Genomic DNA, 22963 nt, shown 5'->3' on the forward strand with positions numbered 1-22963 from the left:
AGGCTATGGACAGTATCATCATGGAACTTATAAACAATGACAGTGGTAATCTCCAAACTCTGGACCCTACCCAGTTCGGGTTTGTAAAAGGCAGATCATGTCTCCTAAACCTGATAGACTTCTTTGAAGTGGTCACCAAAGCTGTAGATGAGGGTAAGGTGGTACACACAGCCTATATAGATCTTGCCAAGGCTTTCGACACCATCCCCCACTCTGGAATTATAGACAAACTCACTAAATTAGGTATAAATCCCTATGTCACAAGATGGGTTGCCAACTGGCTCACTGACCGAACCCACACTGTAAAAGCAGCAGACTCTAAATCCAACTTCAGACCAGTAACAAGTGGAGTACCACAGGGTTCAGTCCTAGGTCCTCTCCTGTTTGGTATCTACTTCTCTAAAGTACAGGCTAACACAGAAGGTCTTTAGCTAACAAAGTTCGAAGATGACAGCAAACTAGGAGCCATAATCAAATCTCCTAACGATGTGGACATCCTACAAAAGGGCCTCACTGAGACAGATGCCTGGTGTCAAAGCCATGGCCTCAAGCTCAATACCAAAAAGTGCATTGTCACCCCTTTTGGTAAAAACTCTGTACCCATGAACTACCACATAGGCGGTAGTCTACTTAACATCGAAAGTGGGACACAGGTGGACAGTAGTCTCTCCTTTGATAATCACATCACCACAGCAGTCAGGAAATCCTTCTACTTGGCACACCTCATCACAAAAGGTTTCTCATCCAAGAAAAAAGAGGTCATTGTTCCCCTCTACTCATCACTCATTAGACCCATTATAGAGTACAATGCCCCTTTTGGTATGTACCTCACAAGACATCTACAACAACTGGAAAGGCCACAGAAATACCTCACAAAGAGGATTACCTGCCTCAAATAGATGCTCTATGCAGACCATCTCAAAAAACTCCAGCTTTACTCTGTCGCATATAGCCTAACATACAAAGATATGTCAAACCCAGAGCTGTTGGTCATGCTCCATGTAAAGAAATCCCAATCCCTCTGATCTACACACTCTAGGGACCTAAACCTTGTCACCACAATAAACAGAACATGCTGGAGGGACAGATTCCTGTCTCAGAGACTTCCCATACTCTGGAACAAACGACCTATCTATATCAAACAAAGCTTCTCATTAGCACTCTTCAAGAAAAATCTTGATGATTGGATGGGAGATAGGAAATTCACCCCGGGGATCACTTCTGTGGCTCTGCTTGACAGGGGCACAGGAAAATAATTTTCTTGGGTGGCAAAAGCCAGGGTACCATTTGGCTAGGTTTATATAGGCCCTAGGGCCAATAGGTTAGTACCTACCTATGAACCAGGATACCCATACGGCATACTTCGAACTACTTGAGTCACTCAAGATACAACCAAACACCCTGATTTTAGGTGACTATATAGAGTGGGTAAATCATACGTGTACTAACATTCTTACCCAAAAGTTCTCGGACTTCATCAACTTCAGTGCCCTGGACCAGTTGGTTAACACCCCCACAAGGGGCCCAAACATTCTGTATCTGGGGCTCACTAACATGTGTGATTGTTGCACCACCCTACGTGTGCGGCCCTCCCTAGTGAGGTCTGATCATAAATCAGTCTCATTAGAAGTAACAATAATATCTGACCCTCATTAGTAGAAACTAAACAAAAAAAATTTCTCCAAAGCCAATTACAACCTAATATGTGACGGTATTAGTAGCTTCATAGTCCCTTCCCTCACTAATGGCATGGACACCTATACAGGGATTTACACCAATGTCTTGTATAAGCGTCTACACAAATTAATTGACTCAGCCATACCTGGCAGGATCAAAACAAGATCCAGAAGAGAGAACAAGCCAGCCTGGTGGACATCCTCCATTAACAGGTTATACAATAAGATAAAGAAATTGCTGTCCAAGAACAGGAAGGAACAGTTACTGAATTGGAAGCATTCCCTCCTCGGCTTAAACAACCAAATAAGACACCTTGCAATGGCATTCTAAAGCTAACTATGAATCCAAATTAGCCTCCTTCACTAAGGATATCCCATAAGACCTTCTTCAGCTATGTCAGAAACCTTAAAGAAAAACCTAGATCTGCACAGAACTGGTTGTAATGGCACCACATACACTGAACCAACAGAAATAGCCAACCTTCCAGTTAACAGGTTCAGTGAAAACTTCTCCCCTCTGTCCCCACCACATATTTCCCAAAGCATCCCTACCACCTATCCTCCACTTAGTATCTCCAAGGAGCAAGTCGTAAATGCTCTCTCTAAAGTCAAAAACACAGCCTCTATGGGATGTATCATAAAATATCGCAGACTGTGTTCTAAATGGATTAAAACAGGAACTAGCTGCACCACTGGGTACTCTTTCTAACAACAATCTAAGCACTGGTTTTGTGCCTGTTGAATGGAAAACAGCAACTGTCATCCCGTTACGTAAAGGAGGTGCCTCCACAGACCCTGGGAACAAAAGACGCATAAGCCTGACCAGCCTAATCTGCAAGGCTATGGAAAGAATAATCATGGACCTTATCAACAAAGATATAGGAGACCTGCAAACGTTCAACCTGACCTATTTGGCACTGTTAAAGGGAGATCCTGCCTCTTGAACTTGTTGCACTTCTTTCAGACAGTCACCAAAGCCCTAGACAAAGGCAAATCCCTTCATATGGCCTACCTGGACCTGGCCAAGGCCTTTGACACTATTCCCCATGCAGGCATCATTAATAAACTCATCCAGCTGGAGATCAGCCCCTGTATTATCAGGTAGATTGCAAACTGGCTCACCGATAGAACACACACAGTCAAAATAGGTGACTCTACCTCCACTAGCAGATCCGTAACCAGTGGTGTTCCACAGGGATCAGTGCTGGGGCCCGTATTGTTTGGAATCTACTTCTCAGATGAAGAGGCTAAAACAAAAGACCTATGGCTGACAAAGTTTGCTGATGATTGCAAACCGGGTGCAGTCATCGAGTCACCAAATGATGTCAACATCCCCCAACAGTGACTTACACAGACAAATGATGGGTGCCAAAGTTATGGGCTAAATCTCAATGCAAAAAAATGCAATACCATCCCCTTCGGCAAGGGCAATGTCCCTGCAGATTACCACATTAACAACAACAGTTTAAGCACCCAATCAGTGGTGAGAGATTTGAGCACATAGGGTGATAATAACCTTTCCTTTGACCGCCACGACTCTACAGTGGTAAGAAAGGCTTTCTACGTTGCCCATCTCATAAGTAAGGGCATGGCATCCAGGCCAATAATACAGTACAATGCTACCTTTTGGTATGTACTTTACCAGCCGCCTGCAACAACTGGAAAGACATCAAAGGTTTCTTACAAAAAAAAAAATTCAGGGTCTTCAGCATATGTCATATGTTGAGAGACTGAAATCACTGTCACTATACTCTGTGTCTTACAGACTACTAAACAATAAACTCCAATAAAGGGAAACAGTCCACCACTGTATACGAAACCAAAAAACAATTTCCCTGTCGATGGAATCAAGATGCTTTGAATCAGTGTTGAAATTGAATATATTTTATCTTTATTAAACTTTGTTAAGCGCTTTCATCTAACAATATCTAGACTTCTTCGGAACAACAGACTACTCACAGGTGACCTCTACCTTGCACATAAAGCAATCTCAGATCTTGCTCTAATGGAAATGCTGCACATTTGTAAATCGAATGGTATAAGATACACTTGATCTAGGGAACTCAATCTAGTATGTGTATGTGACATCAACAGGACTTTCTGGAGAGTCAGATATGTCTCACAGAGGTTACCTCTCCTCTGGAACAAACTTCCAATTCAGGTAAAGCACAGCCCCTCGCTGACCCTATTTAAGTTTAATTTGGATGACTGGATGGGAAACGGCAAATTCCTACGTCCCTCTTAGACAGGGCCAGTAGTTGCTGACTTAGTTCCGCTTAACACTTTGACATTCTTGGAAACAGGGGTTGTATTTGGTTAGGCTTGTAAGGGCCCTAGGGCCATTAGCATAGTAACCTCCTGTGATGCTATGAATTGTGGTGTCTAGTTGACATCCCAGAAAAAAAATCCTGTGAGGAGTCAAGAAAGACTTTTGAATGTTCTTTTGGAATTCCAGCTTGTGTAAGATATGTCTCACCTAAGAGAGAGAGAGATTCCTGACACTATGAGAAAGACTCTGTATAGAAAAGCAAGTCATTTAAATATGGAAAAATGTGGATACCTTGTATCCCGCAATGAGCTGTAACTGGAGTTAGACACTTTGTGAATACTCCTGGTGCAGTGGATAGTCTGAAGGGTAAGGTATAAAACTAATAATGTGGTCCAGATACACAAAACCTTAACAAATATCTGAAATTTGGATAACTAGGGATGCAATAAGTATATTTTAAGACTAGTGTTACCAAGAAACTTGAAAGAAGAAAAAGAGGTAACAGGTTGTGAAGTGATACAATTTTGAATTTGGGTACTATTACAAACAGGTTTATAAAAGAAAGATCCAGAACTGGCCTCCAAACATTTTTCTTCTTTGGCACTAGGAACATCCTTGAATAAAAACCCTTCTCCAGCTAGGAAGGAGGATCACTCCTTGGGACAGCATGTGATAATGGACTGGTAGAAACAAAATACTCTGATCTGGAGGATGAGGAATGAACCTCTGGAAAGGAGGAGGACATTTCTCCCACTTCCATCTGTAACCTTGATGAATGATTTTCAGAACCATTTGTCTGAAGCTATATGTTGCCAAAGGGAAAAAAGAAGATTCAAACTTTATGTAAGAAGAGGGCTAGGGTGGGAGGGTGGCACAAGGTCTCTAAAATATTAATTCAGACTTTGTTTTGGAAACCACTTGCCATTTTTTTCTTAAAAGTCTGTTTAACTGTTATTGAGACCGTTTATTCTTCTTTTTGCACAAATGGATGATGGGGGTAGAAAATCCCTTGGAAAAATTGGAAAAGGAGGACTGAAAAATCTTAAGAAGTTCCCTGGATCAGCTTGTCCCTTTCATCACACTTTTTGATCACCTCTACAGCAGAGGGACCAAACACTAAATCTCTATCCAACGGTAAATTTAAAATCTCATTTTAACATAATCTGGCAGGTTCTAGGAATGCAACAATGCAAATCTCCTCAAAACAGCACCTGTGGCCATAGCCCTGGAAAAGTATCAACAGAGTCATACACACAATGCAATCAACTTGTCTTTTATTCAGCTTATTTCAAGCTGCCTGACAGTTTGGGTGCATGGAAGGTACCCTGAAGCTTTGGAAGCTGTCCGACTATTATATCCTTGTCAGGAATGACCCATATAGTTAAGGTTACTGCAGCAGTGATCAATATGATGAACATATCCTTTTACCCTGAAGATCTAATCATTTTCCTTTTTTATCAAGGGATGTTGGATTAGTCAATGCCAAGGACTTACTTTCTGAGCAGTCAGCTAGGGAGACTGCCGCTACATCAGCAGTCAGATGAGAAAAGGGACCTGTCACAGCCAAGGAGATCCTATATTTTCTCTGAGCCTTTTTAGGGATTGCTAGAATAGATACTGGTATCCTGCAGGCATCTTTAGGAACATCTTCCAAGACTGGTAAGAGAGGGGGGATATCCACAAAATTTTGCATCTCATCCTCTATAAGGATGTAAACCCTGCCTAGCTCTGGGAAGTTCCCCACCACTCCCAAGTATAAACATCAATAATGCTAGCAATCATCTGAGGAAAAGTGAACACTTGTTTGGACTCAAGCCCAGGTTCACCTTCCGAAGAATCAGAGTGACTGGACTCAGTGTCAGCTCGGAACTCACCATTGTGTTCATCGGATTCCTTATTATTCTTCGAAACAACAGCAAATTATTTAGCTAAACTAGCACTAGAACCATTTAAGAGAGGACAAACACCATAATTAGCTGTCTGAAGAACACTCTTAGCCAAGGAAGCCACATCAGCCTTGTGAACAGCTATAATATGATTATCAGTTGTATGATGAAGCTTCTGTTACTTTTTTTTGTGAACCTCAATACTAGGTAAAATATCTGGGGACAGAGCATCATGTCTGGTAAGGGGTTACATACCCTGGACAACTCCTATATCTAAAGAGTTTGGCTCTCCCATACTTGCAGCAGGTACTGGAACAGCCCTGGAGGATGTGTCTAAACCTCATTCCATAGTCTCTGGCAAAGCTGGTCTACAGGGTTGCAGGACAAAAGGTAAGTGGTATGCAGGCTGAGCAGTGGGCCAGACAGAATCACTAACTGAAGGCTCAGGCTGCCTACAGGTGGGGGTTTGGCATAATGGTTAACGTGTTTACCTCAGAGACACAAGGTGCAGAGTTTGATTCACACTGTTAAAGGGAAACTGGCTAAGTTTAAAATAACCTGCAAGGGCAGCTAGCCTAGTACTTACCTATGAACTTATTAGGAATATTTTTTATTTATGTTTTCCTTTTTAGGTGCAACTAGATATGATTGGGAGGTACCAGAGTTAGGGTTCATCAAGTCATGGGATAGAACCAGGGGCAGCTCTACAGGACTGCACCCCCCCCACACCTGTAGAAGGAAAGAAGAAATGAAATAAAATAAATAAAAACAAAATTGCGAGTCCCGGAACTCCACACATGCGTGCTTGGAGTTCCTGGTACTTACAGACTGCTGTATTAGGCAATCCGGATAGGGGAGAAAGGCATCTCTGCCCTGCAGCCCAGAAGTCTGTGCAGTGACGGCCACAGAGAACAGAAAGACACCGGACTGCATCGCCCGCAGGCTGGAGCCTACAGCCTCTCGCGGAGCTAGGAAACTAGCCATTAGCTTGCGAGGGCGGGTGGGCTAAGGAGAAGGAAACCAGCCATTGATTCAGCTTGCAAGGGAAGGAGAAGGAAACCAGCCATTGATTCAGGAGGGAAGGAGAAGGAAACCAGCAATTGATTCAGGACTGCTATGACTGGATTAAGGTGTGTGTGTAAATCCAGGGCTGCTGCAGATTTAACTCAGGTAAGGTGTGTGTGTGTGTGTGTGTGTGTGTGTATGTGTGCTGCGGATTTAACTCAGGTAAGGTGTGTGTGTGCGTGCTGCGGATTTAACTCAGGTAAGGTGTGTGTGTGCATGCTGCGGATTTAACTCAGGTAAGGTGTGCATGTGTGTGTGTGTAAAATGCCCCAGCTGCTATATACTGGTGGCTAGAGAACACATGGTGGTGGGTAGAGAATACTCAGGCTTAAACTCTATACCTTGGGTGCAGGTGGCAATGGTCTGAATTCCCTACCCACCACCATTTGTAAAAAGTTTGCAGATATTTGCCTCATATTTCTTCTGTTCCTCATAAAATCTGTGGTTTCTGTATGTTTGTTTTTCCTTGCAAAGTCAGTGGTGCACTGGTAGCATTGTTGCCTAACAGCTACAGGTTCTCTGGTTTGATTCTCGGCTGGGGTGCCTTCTGTGTGGAGTCTGCATGTCCTCCCATCTTACAAAAACCTGTGTCTTGAGAGTTTGTCCCTGCTCTGCTGAAAATTGGCTTTTGTTCCATGTCAGACTTTCCTGGTTAACAAATGTTAAATATAAATAACAGGCATTTGAATTTCAGACTTCATATTCTTCAGCAAGTACATGGTAACACAAAACATTTTATTCCAGCAATTTTCTAAGTTTATAACATGGATATTTGAAATTTGTCCCTATTTTTGGGACTGTATTCCCCCATTATTGGCTTCATCCAGGTTTTTTTGTGCTAAGGTTGAGAGCTATGGTGAGAATTGAATTCAATGAATATGTTTGGGGGCTGTATTCCCCCATTACTGGCTTTGTTCACGTGTTTTTTGCTATGAGGTTAAGAGCTATGGTGAGAATTGAATTCACTGAATATGTTTGGGGGCTGTATTCCTGCATTATTGGCTTTGTTCAGGTGTTTTGTGCTAAGAGGTTGACAGCTATGGTGAGAACTGAATTCACTAAATGGTAGCCATTTAAGTTTCAGTCTTCCTCTCTTTTACAAAACAGCTGATTTGGCATAGTGGTATGTTGCTCTGACTGTTTAGCACAGGGTCCCCTGGGTTCAAGACTTGGCAGTGAAATGTATGGTGGTAACGCAGCATTTTATTCTAGCAACTTTCCAACATTATACAAGGAATGTTTAAAATGTGTCCATGTTTTTTGAGCTTTTGCCCCCCCCCCAATACATTTTGGCTTTTTCCAGATTTCTTATGCTGCAAAGTTCAGAGATACAGCTGAGTGTCGAGTAGATTTTACAAGGAGCTGAGAGCTGCAGGGGAACAAAAGTTTAGTGCTGCTTATGCTGAGTCTGCTTGCATTGTTAATAGCACAACAGGTAGTGTAATCCTTTTGATGCAGAAGGCTGTGGGTTCTACTCCCACAGTAGGTAGATGCATTCATTGCTGATACTGTACTGCCTTGTAAAGGGGGTGGATGCTGCAGTCCTTTTTGGCGAAGATACCTAGTAACTATGAACCTGTTATCAGTTTGCCATCCATTCCCTATTGCGATATTACTAGCTCATCATTTTTTTAATGCAACATAGGCAATTTATTCCTCAAGGGCAACAAGCACTTTACTTGTAGATGAAACAATGACATATAAAGTTGTTTGCTAGCAGCAACCTCTTCATTAGTTACAGATTTCTTTAATGTGGAATTATTTAGATGACTTTTACTTCTGCAGAGATTGTGCATATTTACTGATACTGGTGGACTGCAGAAGTTTGAGGAGGCTTTTATAATGGAAATGTTCTGAAATGGGCAGTTTTGTCATTATTGGTGCATGCATTTTGTTTCATTGTTTACTGGAAAAATGTTCAAAAGAATACATTTAAAATGCTGCCTAACAACTGTACTGTACTATGCAAGGAATATAATTTAATACAATCAGGAAGGTGGATCAAAGAGCATGTGTATGTTTTATGTTCAAGGGGCCTATGATTTGAAAACGGCCCAAAGTTCATCTTTATCTGCAACTGGCAAAGTGTATTTTCTTTGAATGTGGGTTTCAATGCTGATTCAATGAATGCGAGTTTCAAGGGCAGAGAAGTTTTAATGCTAAGTCTATTTTCATTGTGAGACTGCATTGCTTTGTTTAGCAGATATCTATTAGGGTCTGTGCTGTAAAATGCAAAATAAAACATTAAAATGAAATTGAAATCATTGCAGAAGTAAAGCAGTGTGCACATTACAGTGTTTATGGTAAATGGGGCAAAATAACCAAGGAATGGGACATTGGAATGGCTGCAGGGGGGAGGCGCCATTTTGACCATGAGTTTGTGAGGGGGGAAGGGCAGCAAACTCAGATAGCTCAGGCTGAAATATACCTCTCAACTGTCCAGATTTTTGCAGAATGAATAGATTTTTGCTTCTTATTTTTGGTTTGCTCCTCATAAAATTTGTGGTTTTCTGGCAAATCATTTAGGAATGAAGTCACTAAATAATGACAGACATTGAGTTTCAGATGTCATAACCATCAAAAAATGCATGCTAAAGTAAGACCTGTTATTCTATCAACTGTCTTAAGTTTATAGAAGAGCAATTTTTAGTACTGTTTGTATGTTCCCCCAATATATTTGGCCTTGTACAGATTTCCTGCATTAAGAAGTTGAGAGGTATGTGCAAATCGCTTTATAGAATTAGGAATATCCAAACCTCTCAACCGTCCCCAATTTTGGCTCAAAATGTTGCTCTCCCCCTAATAATCCCTCTGCAAAATGGCAATTTTGGAAGAAAACGTGGAGGGTTTACAGTTATAAATAACTGTAATGATCAAAGTTATAGTTTGCTTTTATTTCTGAAATGCATGTAGATGCTCTTATTTTGTCAGCTGCTCAAGTTAACAGTACTAATATTAAAAAAGTGTCCCTTCTTTGACAGGTTCCCAGCTGTATTGTGTGGCAATTTTATATTTTTGCATCACATTTTTGGTCTGTTTTTCATAAAATTGTGGTTTTCTGGCAAATTAGTGATAAATCATTAAAGATTGAAGTTAGAAAATAATGGCAGACATTTGAGTTTCAGATTTCATACCCTTCAGAAAATTCATACTAATGCAAGACCTACTATTAATCTATTATCTTTCTAAGTTTATAAGCACAATAATTAAAAATTGTCCTTATTTTTGGGCCTGTGTCCCACTTCTAAGTATGGCTTTGTCCAGATTTCTTGCTCTGAGGTTGAGAGGTATGAGTGTCAGAGCCATCACCGTCAGCCAGAGACATTTCAAATTGTGACATGCTTGTTGCACCCCACTCCCCATTGTAGTGGCTCTGGATGTGTCCAAGCTAGGCAAAGAGCAGTTATGCAGTGTAAGTGTGCAGAGTATTTCCCCATCCAAGGTAGACCACAAGTACGACCGTGGCTTTTCATCTGTCCTTGATTTTGCAGAATGTTCTGGTTTTCTGTCATATTTTTATACTGCTGATTTATGCTTCTTATTATTCAGAAAAAGCATGCTGTCGCAGTGCCCTGTTGCTCTGTGTTTAAGTAGCAATGCTTTAATGACCATCAAGTAAGCTTGTTGGAAATTGTAAGATGCAAGTAATATTTAATATGCATACTGTTAAAGAACTGCCAACACTGAAAGCCTTTTCGTTGTTGCCATGCAAAGAATATTTACATAACTAGATAACGAATAAGCCTTAGGTATTGAAATGCATATGACAGTATTTGTAATAAAGGATAGGATTACACTATTTTCAGAAGCTCATTACATTTGTTGGAGACTTGCAGTCATTTTTGTAGGCTTTATCCATAAACTAAACAGAATGCAAATCTATCATCTGTGGTCCACAACTTGTGCAGTAATCCTTTAAACAATTTATCTTGAGCTTGTTTCTTGTTTGCTGTCATTTTTTACTTTGATCATGTCTTGCCCATGAATCAAGTAGATAGTTGTTGTCAGGCAGCAGGTCTTTTTTGGATAAGAAACATTTTTACAAGTGGGGGTATCACAGAGATTGCTACTTTCAGCATGTTACTTGGTAATTTTATAAAGCTGAATATAAATTATAATTAGAAGTGCAGTGCAAGGAGAAGTGGCTTGAGTTGAGTGCTGCTTGTTTGTTTTATACTTGATTTTGACTGGCATTCCAGTAATGTATCTAAAAAGTAATTTATTTCTTCATGCCTTCACAACCTTTGTGTTTGCATCTAGATATTAAGTAAGTTGTCATAGTCAATGCATTGAAATATTTTTTCTTCTACACTTCATTTTGTCTTGATTGGACTCTAGTAATGGCAGTTTGGCACCCAGGGCAGCATATTTAATTAAAGTTCCAGTTGTTGTGGTTTTGAACATAGCTCCACCCCTTTCCAGTTGGCCACCCCCCTCCCATTGGCCCCACCCATTCAGCTGTCTCCTGCAGCCCCCCTTTAATTTGAAGTCACCAGCCGCCACTGGATAGAACACAAACCAGAATAATAAACTGAGAGTACTGGATAATTTATCATAATAAGCACTTCAGGTTTCTAGCAATAAGCATGTCCCTACAAAACTAAACTCTGTCAAACTATTCATACACTGTATGAACATGTACACAAATGCATGGATCTCGCCATACCCACTAGAACCAAGATGCTCTCCTCCGAAAAAAGGAAGCTAATCTGGTGGTCCGCTGCCATAAGCAAACTCTACAACAGAAGGAGGAAACTGATGCGGAATAAGGTGAAGTCCCAAGACTGGAAAAACTCCCTTAACAGCCTCAACAAAAAGTTGAGATTCCGCATCAAATCCTATAAAGCTAGCTATGAAAACAGAATTGCAGCAGATAGTAAAGACAACCACAAGGCCTTCTATAGTTATGTAAAGAATCTTCACAGTAATACCTAGATTTGCTCTGAGCTATGGCACAATGGCACCTCCTATACCTAGTCAACAGATATTGCCAATATACTGCCCGACAGATTCAGTGCCAACTTTACCCCTCTCTCCCCCACCAAAGGACCAATCACAATACCATTAGATTGCCAGGCACCCAGTATTACTGCTGCACAGGTTAGAACAGCACTGTCCAAGGTCAAGAATACAGCTTCTATGGGACCTGACAATATTCCTGGCTGTATTCTACATGAACTAAAGAGTGAACTGGCGCCTCACCTGTGTGCCTTGTTCAATCACAGTCTCACCTCAGGCTTTGTCCCTACCGAAATGCGCACTGCTACAGTCATCCCTCTTCACAAAGGAGAAGCGACTACAGACCCTGGGAACTATCACGCCATTAGCCTGATGAGACTGATATGCAAAGCTATGGAATGCATCATCATAGGTTCATAGGTAGGTACCAGGCTATTGGCCCTAGGCCCTATATAAGCCTAGCCAAATGGTATTGTGGCTTTTGCTACCCAAGAAAATTATTTTCCTGTGCCCCTGTCAAGCAGAGCCACAGAAGTGATCCCCGGGGTGAATTTCCTATCTCCCATCCAATCATCAAGATTTTTCCGGAAGAGTGCTAATGAGAATCTTTGTTTGATATAGATAGGTAGTTTGTTCCAGAGCATGGAAAGTCTCTAGTACAGGAATCTATCCCTCCAGCATGTTCTGTTTATTGTGGTGACAAGGTTTAGGTCCCTAGAGCGTGTAGCTCAGGAGGGATTGGGATTTCTTTAAGTGGAGCATGTCCAACAGCTCTGGGTTTGACATAGCTTTGTATGTTAGGCAGAGATCGCCTCTGAGTAGGCGATATGCGACAGAGTAAAGCTGGAGTTTTTTGAGACGGTCTGCATAGGGCATCTGTGTGAGGCCGGTAATCCTCTTTGTGAGGTATTTCTGTGGCCTTTCCAGTTACTGTAGATGTCTTGTGAGGTACATACTAAAAGAGGTGTTGTACTCTATAATGGGTCTAATGAGTGATGAATAGAGGGTAACAATAACCTCTTTTTTCCTGGATGAGAAACCTTTTGTGATGAGGTGTGCCACGTAGAAGGATTTTTCTGACTACTGTGGCGATGTGATTATCAAAGGAGAGACTACTGTCCACCTGTGTCCCAAGATCTCTTATCACACTTTCGGTGTTAAGTAGACTACCGCCTATGTGGTAATTCATGGGTATAGTGTTTTTACAAAAGGGATGACAATGCACTTTTTGGCATTGAGCTTAAGGCCATGGCTTTGACACCAGGCATCTGTCTCAGTGAGGCCCTTTTGTAGGATGTCCCCATCATTAGGAGTTTTGATTATGGCTCCTAGTTTGCAGTCATCTGTGAACGTTGTTAGCCAAAGACCTTCTGTGTTAGCCTGTACTTCAGAGAAGTAGATACTAAACAGGAGAGGACCTAGGACTGAACCCTGTGGTACTCCACTTGTCACTGGTCTGAAGTTGGACTTAAGAGTGCTACTTTCACAGTGTGGGTTCTGTCAGTGAGCCAGTTGGCAACCCATCTTGTGACATAGGGATTTATACCTAGTTTAGTGAGTTTATCTATAATTCCAGAGTGGGGGATGGTGTTGAAAGCCTTGGAGAGATCTAGATAGGCTGTGTGAACCACCTTACCCTCATCTACGGCTTTGGTGACTGCTTCAAAGAAATCTATCAATTTTAGGAGACATGATCTGCCTTTTACAAACCCGAACTGGGTAGGGTCCAGAGACTGGAGATTACCAATGTCATTGTTTATAAGTTCCATGATGATACGTTCCATAGCCTTGAAGACCAGACTCGTCAGGCTAATGGGGTGGTAGTTCCCGGGGTCCATGGTGGCCCTCCCTTTGTGGAGTGGGATAACCATTGCTGTGCGCCATTCAGTGGGCACAAAGCCTGAGGTGCAGCTATGACTGAACATGATACTTAGGTGGGGTGTCAGTTCATTCTGTAGTTCATGTAGAACGCAGCCTGGGATGTTGTCAGGTCTCATGGATGCTGTGTTCTTGGCTTTGGAGAGTGTGTTTTTTACCTGTGTAGCCGTGATTACAGGAACTTTACATTCTTCCAGTATAGAGATGGGCCCTATAGGGGATGAGAGAGGGGTAAAGTTAGCACTGAAACTATCTGCCAGGATGTTGGCAATATGAGTTGGTTCTGTATATTAAGTGCCATTGTGCTCTAACTCAGAGCAGATCTGAGTGTTATCATGGAACTAATAAACAAGGATATAGGGGAATCTCCAAACTCTGGATTCCACACAGTTTGGTTTTCTGAGGGGTAGATCATGTCTGCTCAACCTGGTCGACTTCTTTGAATCAGTCACCAGAGCTGTGGATGAAGGCAAGGTGGTTTATAAAGCCTTTCTTGATCTGACCAAGGCCTTTGATACCATTGCCCACTTAGGAATCACAGAAAAACTCACTAAGCTAAGCATCAACCCCTATATCACTAGGTGGGCTGCAAACTGGCACACAGATAGAACCCACAGAGTGAAAGTAGCTAACTTCAAGTCAGACTGCTGACCAGTCACGAGTGGAGTCCCACAGGGTTCAGTCCTGGGTCCTCTCCTGTTTGTTATCTACTTCTCTGAAGTCTAGGCCAACACGAAGGGACTCTGGCTGATGAAGTCTGCAGACGATTGCAATTTGGGAGCTATTATTAACTCCCCAAGAGATGTTGACACCCTACAGAAAGGCCTCACTGAGACCAACGACTGCTGTCTGAACCATGGCCTTAAGCTCAATACCAAAAAATGTGTCATAATTCTGTACCCATGAAATACCACATAGGCAGCAGTCTATTTAACGTTGAATGTGTGATAAGAGACCTGGGGACCCAGGTGGACAGTAGTCTCTCCTTTGATAATCACATCGCCACAGTAGTCAGGAAATCCTTCTACATGGCACACCTCGTCACAAAAGGGTTCTCATCTAGGAAAAAAGAGGTAATTGTTCCCCTCTACTCGACACTCATTAGACCCATTATAGAGTACAACACCCAATTTTGGAATGTACCTCACAAGACATCTGCAGCAGCTGGAAAGGCCACAGAAGTACCTCACAAAGAGGATTACTGGCCTCAAACAGATGCCCTACACTGACCATCTCAGAAAACTCCAGTTTTACTCCGTAGCATATCGCCTACTTTGAGGTGATCTCTGCCTAACATATAAAGCTATGTCAAACCCAGAGCTGTTGGACATGCTATGCCTAAAGAAATCCCAATCCCTCCAGGCTACATGCTCTAGGCACCTAAACCTTTTCACCACAATAAACAGGACATGCTGGAGGGATAGATTCCTGTCCCAGAGACTTCCCATACTCTGGAACAAGCTACCCACCTATGTCAAGCAAAGTTCCTCATTAGCACTCTTCAAGAAAAATCTTGATAAGTGGATGGGAAATAGGAAATATACCCCGGGGATCACTTCTGTGGCTCTGCTCGACAGGGGCTCAGGAAAATAACTTTCTTGGGTGGCATAAGCCAGAGAACCTTGTTTGCTAGGCTTACTTAAGACCTTGGGCTGATAGCCTAGTACCTACCTATGAACCTATGAATCCCCTTTGAGCAAAACCCGGTTCCCATGAATTACCACATTGATGGTAGTCCACTGAACACACAAGGGTCTATATTATATCCTCGAATGCTTAAAAAAGCGAACGCTGACTGATCGAACTTATTTTCGCGAAACTGCAAAATATCGAAGCAGCAGAAACTCAATTTTTTTCCTAGGGAAAAAATTCGGTTGTCCGTTTCTGTTGCTTCAGTATTTTCAGTGTTATGGTGGAAAGTTACCGGCCGGATTCAGGTAAGTGTGCGATTGTGTGAATGTGAGTGTTAGGGTGATTTAGGTGAGTTAGGGTTAGGGCTCGGGTTAGGTGTGTGTGCGATTGAGTGGACATGAGGGTTAGGGCGGATGTAAGTGAGTTAGGGTTACGGAGCGTGTGAGGTGAGTGTGCGATAGTGACGGACCTTAGGGTTAGGGTTTGGGTTAAGGTAAGTGGGTAGTTAGTGGTGTGTGCATAGTTTAGTGCAGGGTTAGGTATCAGATTTTAGGTGTATGTGTGTGGATTTCTGTTTGTTTGGTGTGCTTGTGTTGTGTGTATGTGTTTTGGATCAGCGATTCTTTTCCCTAGGAAAAAAATCGCTGATCTGACAGTTCGAGATTGTAAGCTTTTGCTTAAATTAGGTCGATCAATCAGCGTTCACTTTTTTAAGCGTTCGATGATATAATATAGACCCTGTGAACACAGGCTGACAGCAACCTCTCTTTTGACCACCACATTGCCACTGTGGTCAGAAAGTCCTTGTATGTGGCACATCTCATTACTGGGTTTTACATCCAGGAAGAAAGAGGTCATTGTCTCCCTCTACTCTTCCCTCATTAGGCTAATCATCGAGTACAATGCCCCACTTGGCATGTACCTCAGTAGACACCTGCAACAACTCCCGAGGCTGCAAAAGTACCTCACAAAGAGGATCCTAGGCCTTAAACATTTTTCCTGTATGGTCAAATTAAAAAAAAACTCCAGCTATTCTCTGTCTCATATCACCTTCTTAAGAGGTGATCTCTGCTTGACTTACAAAGCCATGTCTGACCCAGCTCTGTTAGAAATGCTACAGCTAAAGAAATCCCAATCCCTCTGCACTACATGCTCCAGAGACCTCAACCTCATTACCACAATCTACAGAACAAGCTAAAGGGACCATAACCCACAGACTGCCCATGCTATGGAACAGACTTCTCATACATGTCAAACAAAGCACCTCACTGGCCCTCTTCAAGAGAAATCTTGATGAGTGGATGGGAAAGAGAATATTCACCCTGGGGATCACTCCAGTGGCTCTACTCGACAGAGGCACTGGGAACTAAGGTCCCACAATGCCAGGGTAATCCTATGGGCTAGGCTTGTAAAGGCTCCAGGGCCATTATTCTAGTACATACCTATGAACATATGGACTATATTATAATCATAAAAAACAATTTGAAATGTGTCCAGAATTCTTCTACAACTTGCAAAAGTTAAATAATTTGCAGTAGATAAAGTCTGAACACCAAAGCAACCAATGTTCCAGGAATTAGAATCACACATCTTAACCAAATTAAATTGACATAAAATAATGTTTAATTGCAATTTAAACTACCTTTTCTTGTCAGAGAGAGTAAAATCTCCACAGTACAGTCAAGTAACTTAATTTGAGGTAAAATTATGATCCAATGTTAAAAACACACAAAGGAGAGCCATACATATAATAAATAATGTATAAATGTTGAAAAAAAATTCAGGTTCTGCAATATTTTTCCGACCAATGATAAACATACAGCACAGTAACACTAGTTAAGACTGGTGTGATTAATTTGCACTTCTGACTGCATGAGACAGCCTCTAGTAATGAACATCAAACACATTGCACTTCTGAGAGAAATATTGAAGTTTCCTTAGAAACTTTCAAAAAACAAGCATTTGTCAAAGACAGAAGCCAAATAAATACTACTACAAGCAGAAATTACCACAGGAGTTACTGTAAAAGAAGTGACAGAATACATATTTTTACATAAACATAAAAATGTAAAGAAAATAATAACTATAATAAAAGCAGGAAATGCATCCTCAAATTGGTCTTATCTGAACAATAAGATGGAAAAATCAACACTGGATCCTGTGAAGAGTCAGAGGGCATTCTTCTTCTTTGGACGGCAGAAAAAGACTTAACACTCGCTTCCTGTGACACCTGAAGGCTTCCCTCTCAGGATATGCTCAGCCAATCAACTGTCACAGGAAGAGAGGGGAGTCTGAGGTTTTGAAAGCTGGCCAGTACTGGGTTACATTGGCAAATAACCACTGAAGCAGTGGGAATGACAAACATAGTTCACAGCAGCTTATGGCCAACATTCTTAGCACTAAACTTCTGCAATATATAAGGTAATTTTAAAATGCATGCTCCCTAGAAAATAAATACAGTATTCCTCTCATCTCTGAAAAAACTGATTTCTTAATGATGCTAAAGAAGAAGTCCCCAAAGTTTTAGTAATTTGTGCTCTATACCTCATACCTCCCTCTCATGAACATTAATGAGAGACAGTAAAATTTGTTTCCTGTTTTATTCATAAGAATGCTTATTTCCTTTTTCTATTTGTCATAACTCCAAAACATATAATATATATATATATTTATTTTATTTATTTATTTATTTATCATTTGTTGACCGGGAAAGTCCGACTAGGTTCCACAGAGCCTGTTTTCAGTGGAGGCCCGGGGAGAAATGCTCCAGATGTGTATATATATATATATATATATATATATATATATATAGATAGATAGATAGATATATATATATATATATATATATATATATAAGCTGTATTAAGCAGTATTTCCACTGAGCAAGACTGTCTGGTCAACCTGGGAACATTCCTCCGCATAAGCACCACAAAGGAAGCTTTCTTAAGATAAAGCTCAACACAGAAATAGAGATGTAGACAACAAGACTGTCTAATATTCACTTTAAGTATTACCTGCTGACAGACTCAATATATATGAGGAGTACTGACTATTTTTTTATTTTACTGAATCCCAGAGGCTGGCTGTGACCAAGTAATCATGCCAATACCACCACCGTGCGTGCGCGCGCACACACACACACACACACACACACACACACACACACGAAGAAAAACTTTGCATGGCTTTGAGAAGGCCATCATAACAAATGACAACGGCATTTCTTTAATCTTACCTCTGGTTCTGCACTTCTGGTAGTGGAGCTTTTTTGTTCTTCCCCAGAGATGACAGAGGTGAACTCATGATGAAAACATTTACTTTGACTATAAAATAAAGAAAGAAAATATGATTACTTTTATATGTTTATAAGAAAGACAAATGATAACACGTAAAGAACAAATGGAATGTCTTCACTCTCCCATATCACCTTACTAGTGTGTGCTTACCCTAAACTTGCGGCTGCACCTAACCCCAACCCCAACCATGCACATCACTTCATGAAGACCTCTTTTCCTATCAGTACCACACACACTGATAATCTGCCCTCTTAGCTAGCCCTTACACTAATCTTAACTCAGAAACACTCTCATACATACTTTGATTCCTTCACGAACATAAGCACAAACACAGCATGAAGTCTATCCTCTTCCATAGCCCTTATTCATTCTTAACCCACAAACACTTGAGCGCTCGTGCATGCACACACACACGCATCGGGTGCTGATTTGTCTGAACATGGGCTAAATTCTTTGCTAGGCTTATAAGGGCCTCAGGGCCCTTGATCCTATCATCCTATGGAGTAAGGGCCTATTTTCACCTACAGCCTTGTTACATGAAGAAAACATAAAAGAACAAAGTAAAAACAATATCATGAGGACTAAGTACAACAAAGTGCATAATGTTATAAAAATTTGTTAGGAACCAATGTATTTTAAATAGCAGATTGACGAAGGCACATTCTGATATGAAATGCATTTTAGCTTGCTTATCAGATTTCTAGCTATATGAGAGTATGAGATCAGTGAGTAATGAATAAAGCAATAACCCACAGCTGGGTGTGGGTAATGCTGGATTTATCCACGGTTTGTGTGGTTTGGTTTATTTATTTTATTTTATTTATTTATTTATTTTTATTTATTTTATATTTGTTGACCGGGCTAGCCTAGCTGGATACATATCCATTTTCAGCAGAAGCCCGGGGAGAAAAGCTCCACGCACAAATACATTAAGGCATTAAAAACTTAGAAAAAAATGACTAGCTTAAATTATACAGCATAACATGTAAAGAAAGTGCATTTTGTGAATACTGTACAGAGACATTAGAGTAGAGTTTGGAGATAAACATATCCTAATTCAATAGAGGGGTTACAAATACAATCAGGCAACAGTTAAACATAGTAATTAAGCATCAACATTCATTTGAGAGAAAAAATAAAAACCAATAAGTAAGAGAAAGAAAAATAGAGACTAGGAAGGACAATAATGCAAGTAAGAAGGGGTTAGTAGTTGATAGTCAATGACTCTCAAGGTGGGGTATTTGTTATAAAGCATGAGAGGAGGGGAGGAGAAAAAGTGAAGAGTATTTTTCAATCAGGCTTTGAGCAGGGACAAAGCCATTGCCTTTTTAGGTAATGTCTGAGGTGTTTCTTAAAGAGTTGTGTAGATGAGAGAGAAGTGAGTGTATTTGGAAGCTTATGCCAGATTCTACCAACAACATTGGAAAAGAGTGAATCTCCTGCTTTGTTATTAGATATATTGTTGGCAATGTGTAACTTATTAGCTGAGCGTAGTGTTGTAAGATTTTTGTATGGGGAGATCAGATTAGAGAGGATAGGGGTGTTGGTGGGGTGGTGCAGAATCTTTTGTGCAATCAGCAGTTGATTGTATTGTAGTTGGTTTTGTAGTTCTAACCAACTTAGTTGTTGAAGGTTGAGACAGTGGTGGGTTCTATAAGGGAAGCCAGTGGCAAATCTAGTAATATTATTATAGCTAGTTTCCAGTTTGGAAAGATTAAGCTTAGACAGATTGGTATAAATGGCAGATGCATAGAACAGGGTAGAAGTAAGCTGAGTCTGGGCAATAGATTTCCTAGCTAGTGGGGTAAGGAAGGGTTTTATTCTATACAGGGAGCTTAGTTTTTTATTGATGGTTTTTATAGTATTGTTAACATGGACATCGAAGCTGAGTTTATGGTCAATAGTTATGCCGAGGAGACGAGCAGTAGAGTCAGGGGAAATACAAGTACCATTGTCAGAGGTAATGGTAAAGTGGATCTGTGGGGATTTTTGGGTGGGAGTAATAAGTAAAAGTTTTGTTTTTTTGGGGTTAAGGAGGAGGCAGTGTTGGGTAAACCATTTTTCTACTTTGTTAAATACAGTTTGGGTAAGGGTCTGGAGGGAGGAGGAAGACTTGGCAGTACAGATAAGCGTAGAGTCATCATACTGTATACAGGAGGTTTAAGGAAAAGCAGTGTAGAGATCATCAATGAAAATGGAAAAAAGAAGAGGTCCTAGGATAGAGCCTTGGGTTACTCCAGTGTCCACTGGGAGGGGTGGGGATAGTTTATTGTCCCAGAGTACTGCTTGCTTTCTGTTTTCAAGATAGGATTTAAACTAAAGGATTGCTTGTTGGTCAAGATATTGGGCTTTTAGTGCATTGATAAGTAGGTTATGATTAACCATGTCGAAGGCTTTTGATAGATTGATAAATAGAGCAGATGAGAGAGAGTTGTTGTATTGATTCTTGTTAATACAGTCAGTAAATGTTAGCAGGGCAGATGTAGTGCTATGAAAGGGCCTAAAACAGCAAGTAGTGAAGGAGACAATCAGTAAGCAGAGCAGCCCAGACAGAGAAGATGAAGCAGGTGAGTGGCTTCAAGCGGAGCAGGTATAGTTGTAGACCAAGGATAGAGAGAGGAAACAAAATTGCATACTAGTCTGCTAAGGGTAGACAGTGATAGGAGTAGCGGTTAGGGGCAGTGAAGGAGAAATATAAGGAGTGATTATGCAACAGGGTAAGGGAGGAGAAGCTGGAAAGAATAGTGTAAAGAGGCGAATTAGTACAGATGGAAGGGGGTGATGGCCCGAGTGACCAAACAAAGCCAACTGTGGGTAAATCCAGCATTACCCACACCCAGCTGTGGGTTATTGCTATTACACAATGACATTATTTAACAAAAAAATCCTTGCTTTTCTTAAATGATGTGTTTTTCTGCATTCATGTTATGTCTTAGGGGTTGCTTGATGTATTGCGTATGTGTATGGGACTTATGTTCCCATGCTTACACAGTACACTGGTAGTTTGAAAAGAAATTTTCTTTATTTTCTCATCTGTGTTGACTTGTATTCCCTGTACACAGCTAGGGAGTAAGAGAAGCGTCATCCTGTAACCCAGGAAAGGATGTGCTGAGTGATTGTGAGGGGTCTGATGGTTGGCATGTACCGGGGAAGAAAAGTTTTGTTTTATTTTTTATGTGGAAGGTATTTGTAAGTTTGCGTGTCAGACACGATGTTCTTTCTACAAGAAAAGTCAGGTATATTTCTGACTTCTTTTTTTTTTTAATTGACTTTTCTTGCAGAAAGAATGTTGCGGGTGATTTAGTAGTTTAGCAAGTTCACAATGTAAAAGAGTGTTGCATATGGTGACAAGGAAGTTCGGCCACTCAATAATACCGTTGCAGATGGACTTTTCCTGTTGGTATATGCTTGATTTACAACGGGCACGCTGGTTGGGCTGACCAATCAGCGTGCTTGTTTTTGAAAATTAATGGCCATTCATTGTGTAATATGTGATAAAAAACAGGTTTGATGAGAATTCTTGTACTAAGATAGGAATGTTGATAACCTATTGATAAAGGCAGTAGTGTAAGTGGCTAGATAAAGTCCAAGTGCAAGAATAAATAGTCTCTAGTATATAACACAACACCAAAGAAAAACTAAATGAAATAACAGAACTGCACAACTGAGCTGGAATTGATAGTTCTTACTAAGGGATGTTCTGTATCACTGCCCCCTTGAATCACAAAAAACAAATAATCGATAAACTTTTTATAACATACAACCTGAAAATAGTTGAAACAAGGTTTTAGAAATTCCTGTTCCCACCACCCCATCACAACATTGGCGAACGAAGGGGCAACCGCTGACCCCATAGCTATGCCTTGAACTTGTTTATAATAACAATTATTAAACAAGAAATAATGATTATTCAAAATGACCAGTCTCCAGGTTTGAATGATGCAATTAATATTACATGCTTCTTAAAAGATTGCAGGGTGTATGTTAACAAAAGTAGTTCAAACAATGTCTAATGTATTGCCTCTTTAAGTGCTTGTATTTAATAATTGTGGTTTCATTGATTTTAATTGAATTTAATTGTTTTTTTTTGAGTATTTATATGCTTTGTTATTCAGTATGTTTTATATTTCTGAGGAAGTCTGGATTGACGAAAGCGGAGATTAAATATTGTTTTACGCTAAAGTGCTGGTCCTATTTCATCCTGGTCAAGTTTGTTCTATTGCTCAGCTGTGCAGTTCTGTTATTCCCCTAGTATATAAAAGGTGAGCAATTAAACAACAGTACTTCGCTAGGCTGAAAAGG

General features: G+C 40.8%; 1 protein-coding gene across 1 annotated transcript in view; it reads right to left on the reverse strand.

Moving 5' to 3' along the window:
- UBXN11 (UBX domain protein 11) overlaps positions 1–18684 on the reverse strand; it is a 1449120-nt gene extending 1430436 nt beyond the window's left edge. The window contains exon 1 of the mRNA XM_044083944.1: positions 18601–18684. Coding sequence (XP_043939879.1) covers positions 18601–18668 — 68 coding nt within the window. The 5' untranslated portion in view covers positions 18669–18684. The remainder of the gene's footprint in view (positions 1–18600) is intronic.
- Between the last annotated feature and the right edge of the window lie 4279 nt (positions 18685–22963).

The sequence above is a fragment of the Protopterus annectens genome, chromosome 1.part1 (assembly GCF_019279795.1).
Source record: "Protopterus annectens isolate FY-2018-M chromosome 1.part1, PAN1.0, whole genome shotgun sequence".
Taxonomy (NCBI): domain Eukaryota; kingdom Metazoa; phylum Chordata; order Ceratodontiformes; family Protopteridae; genus Protopterus; species Protopterus annectens.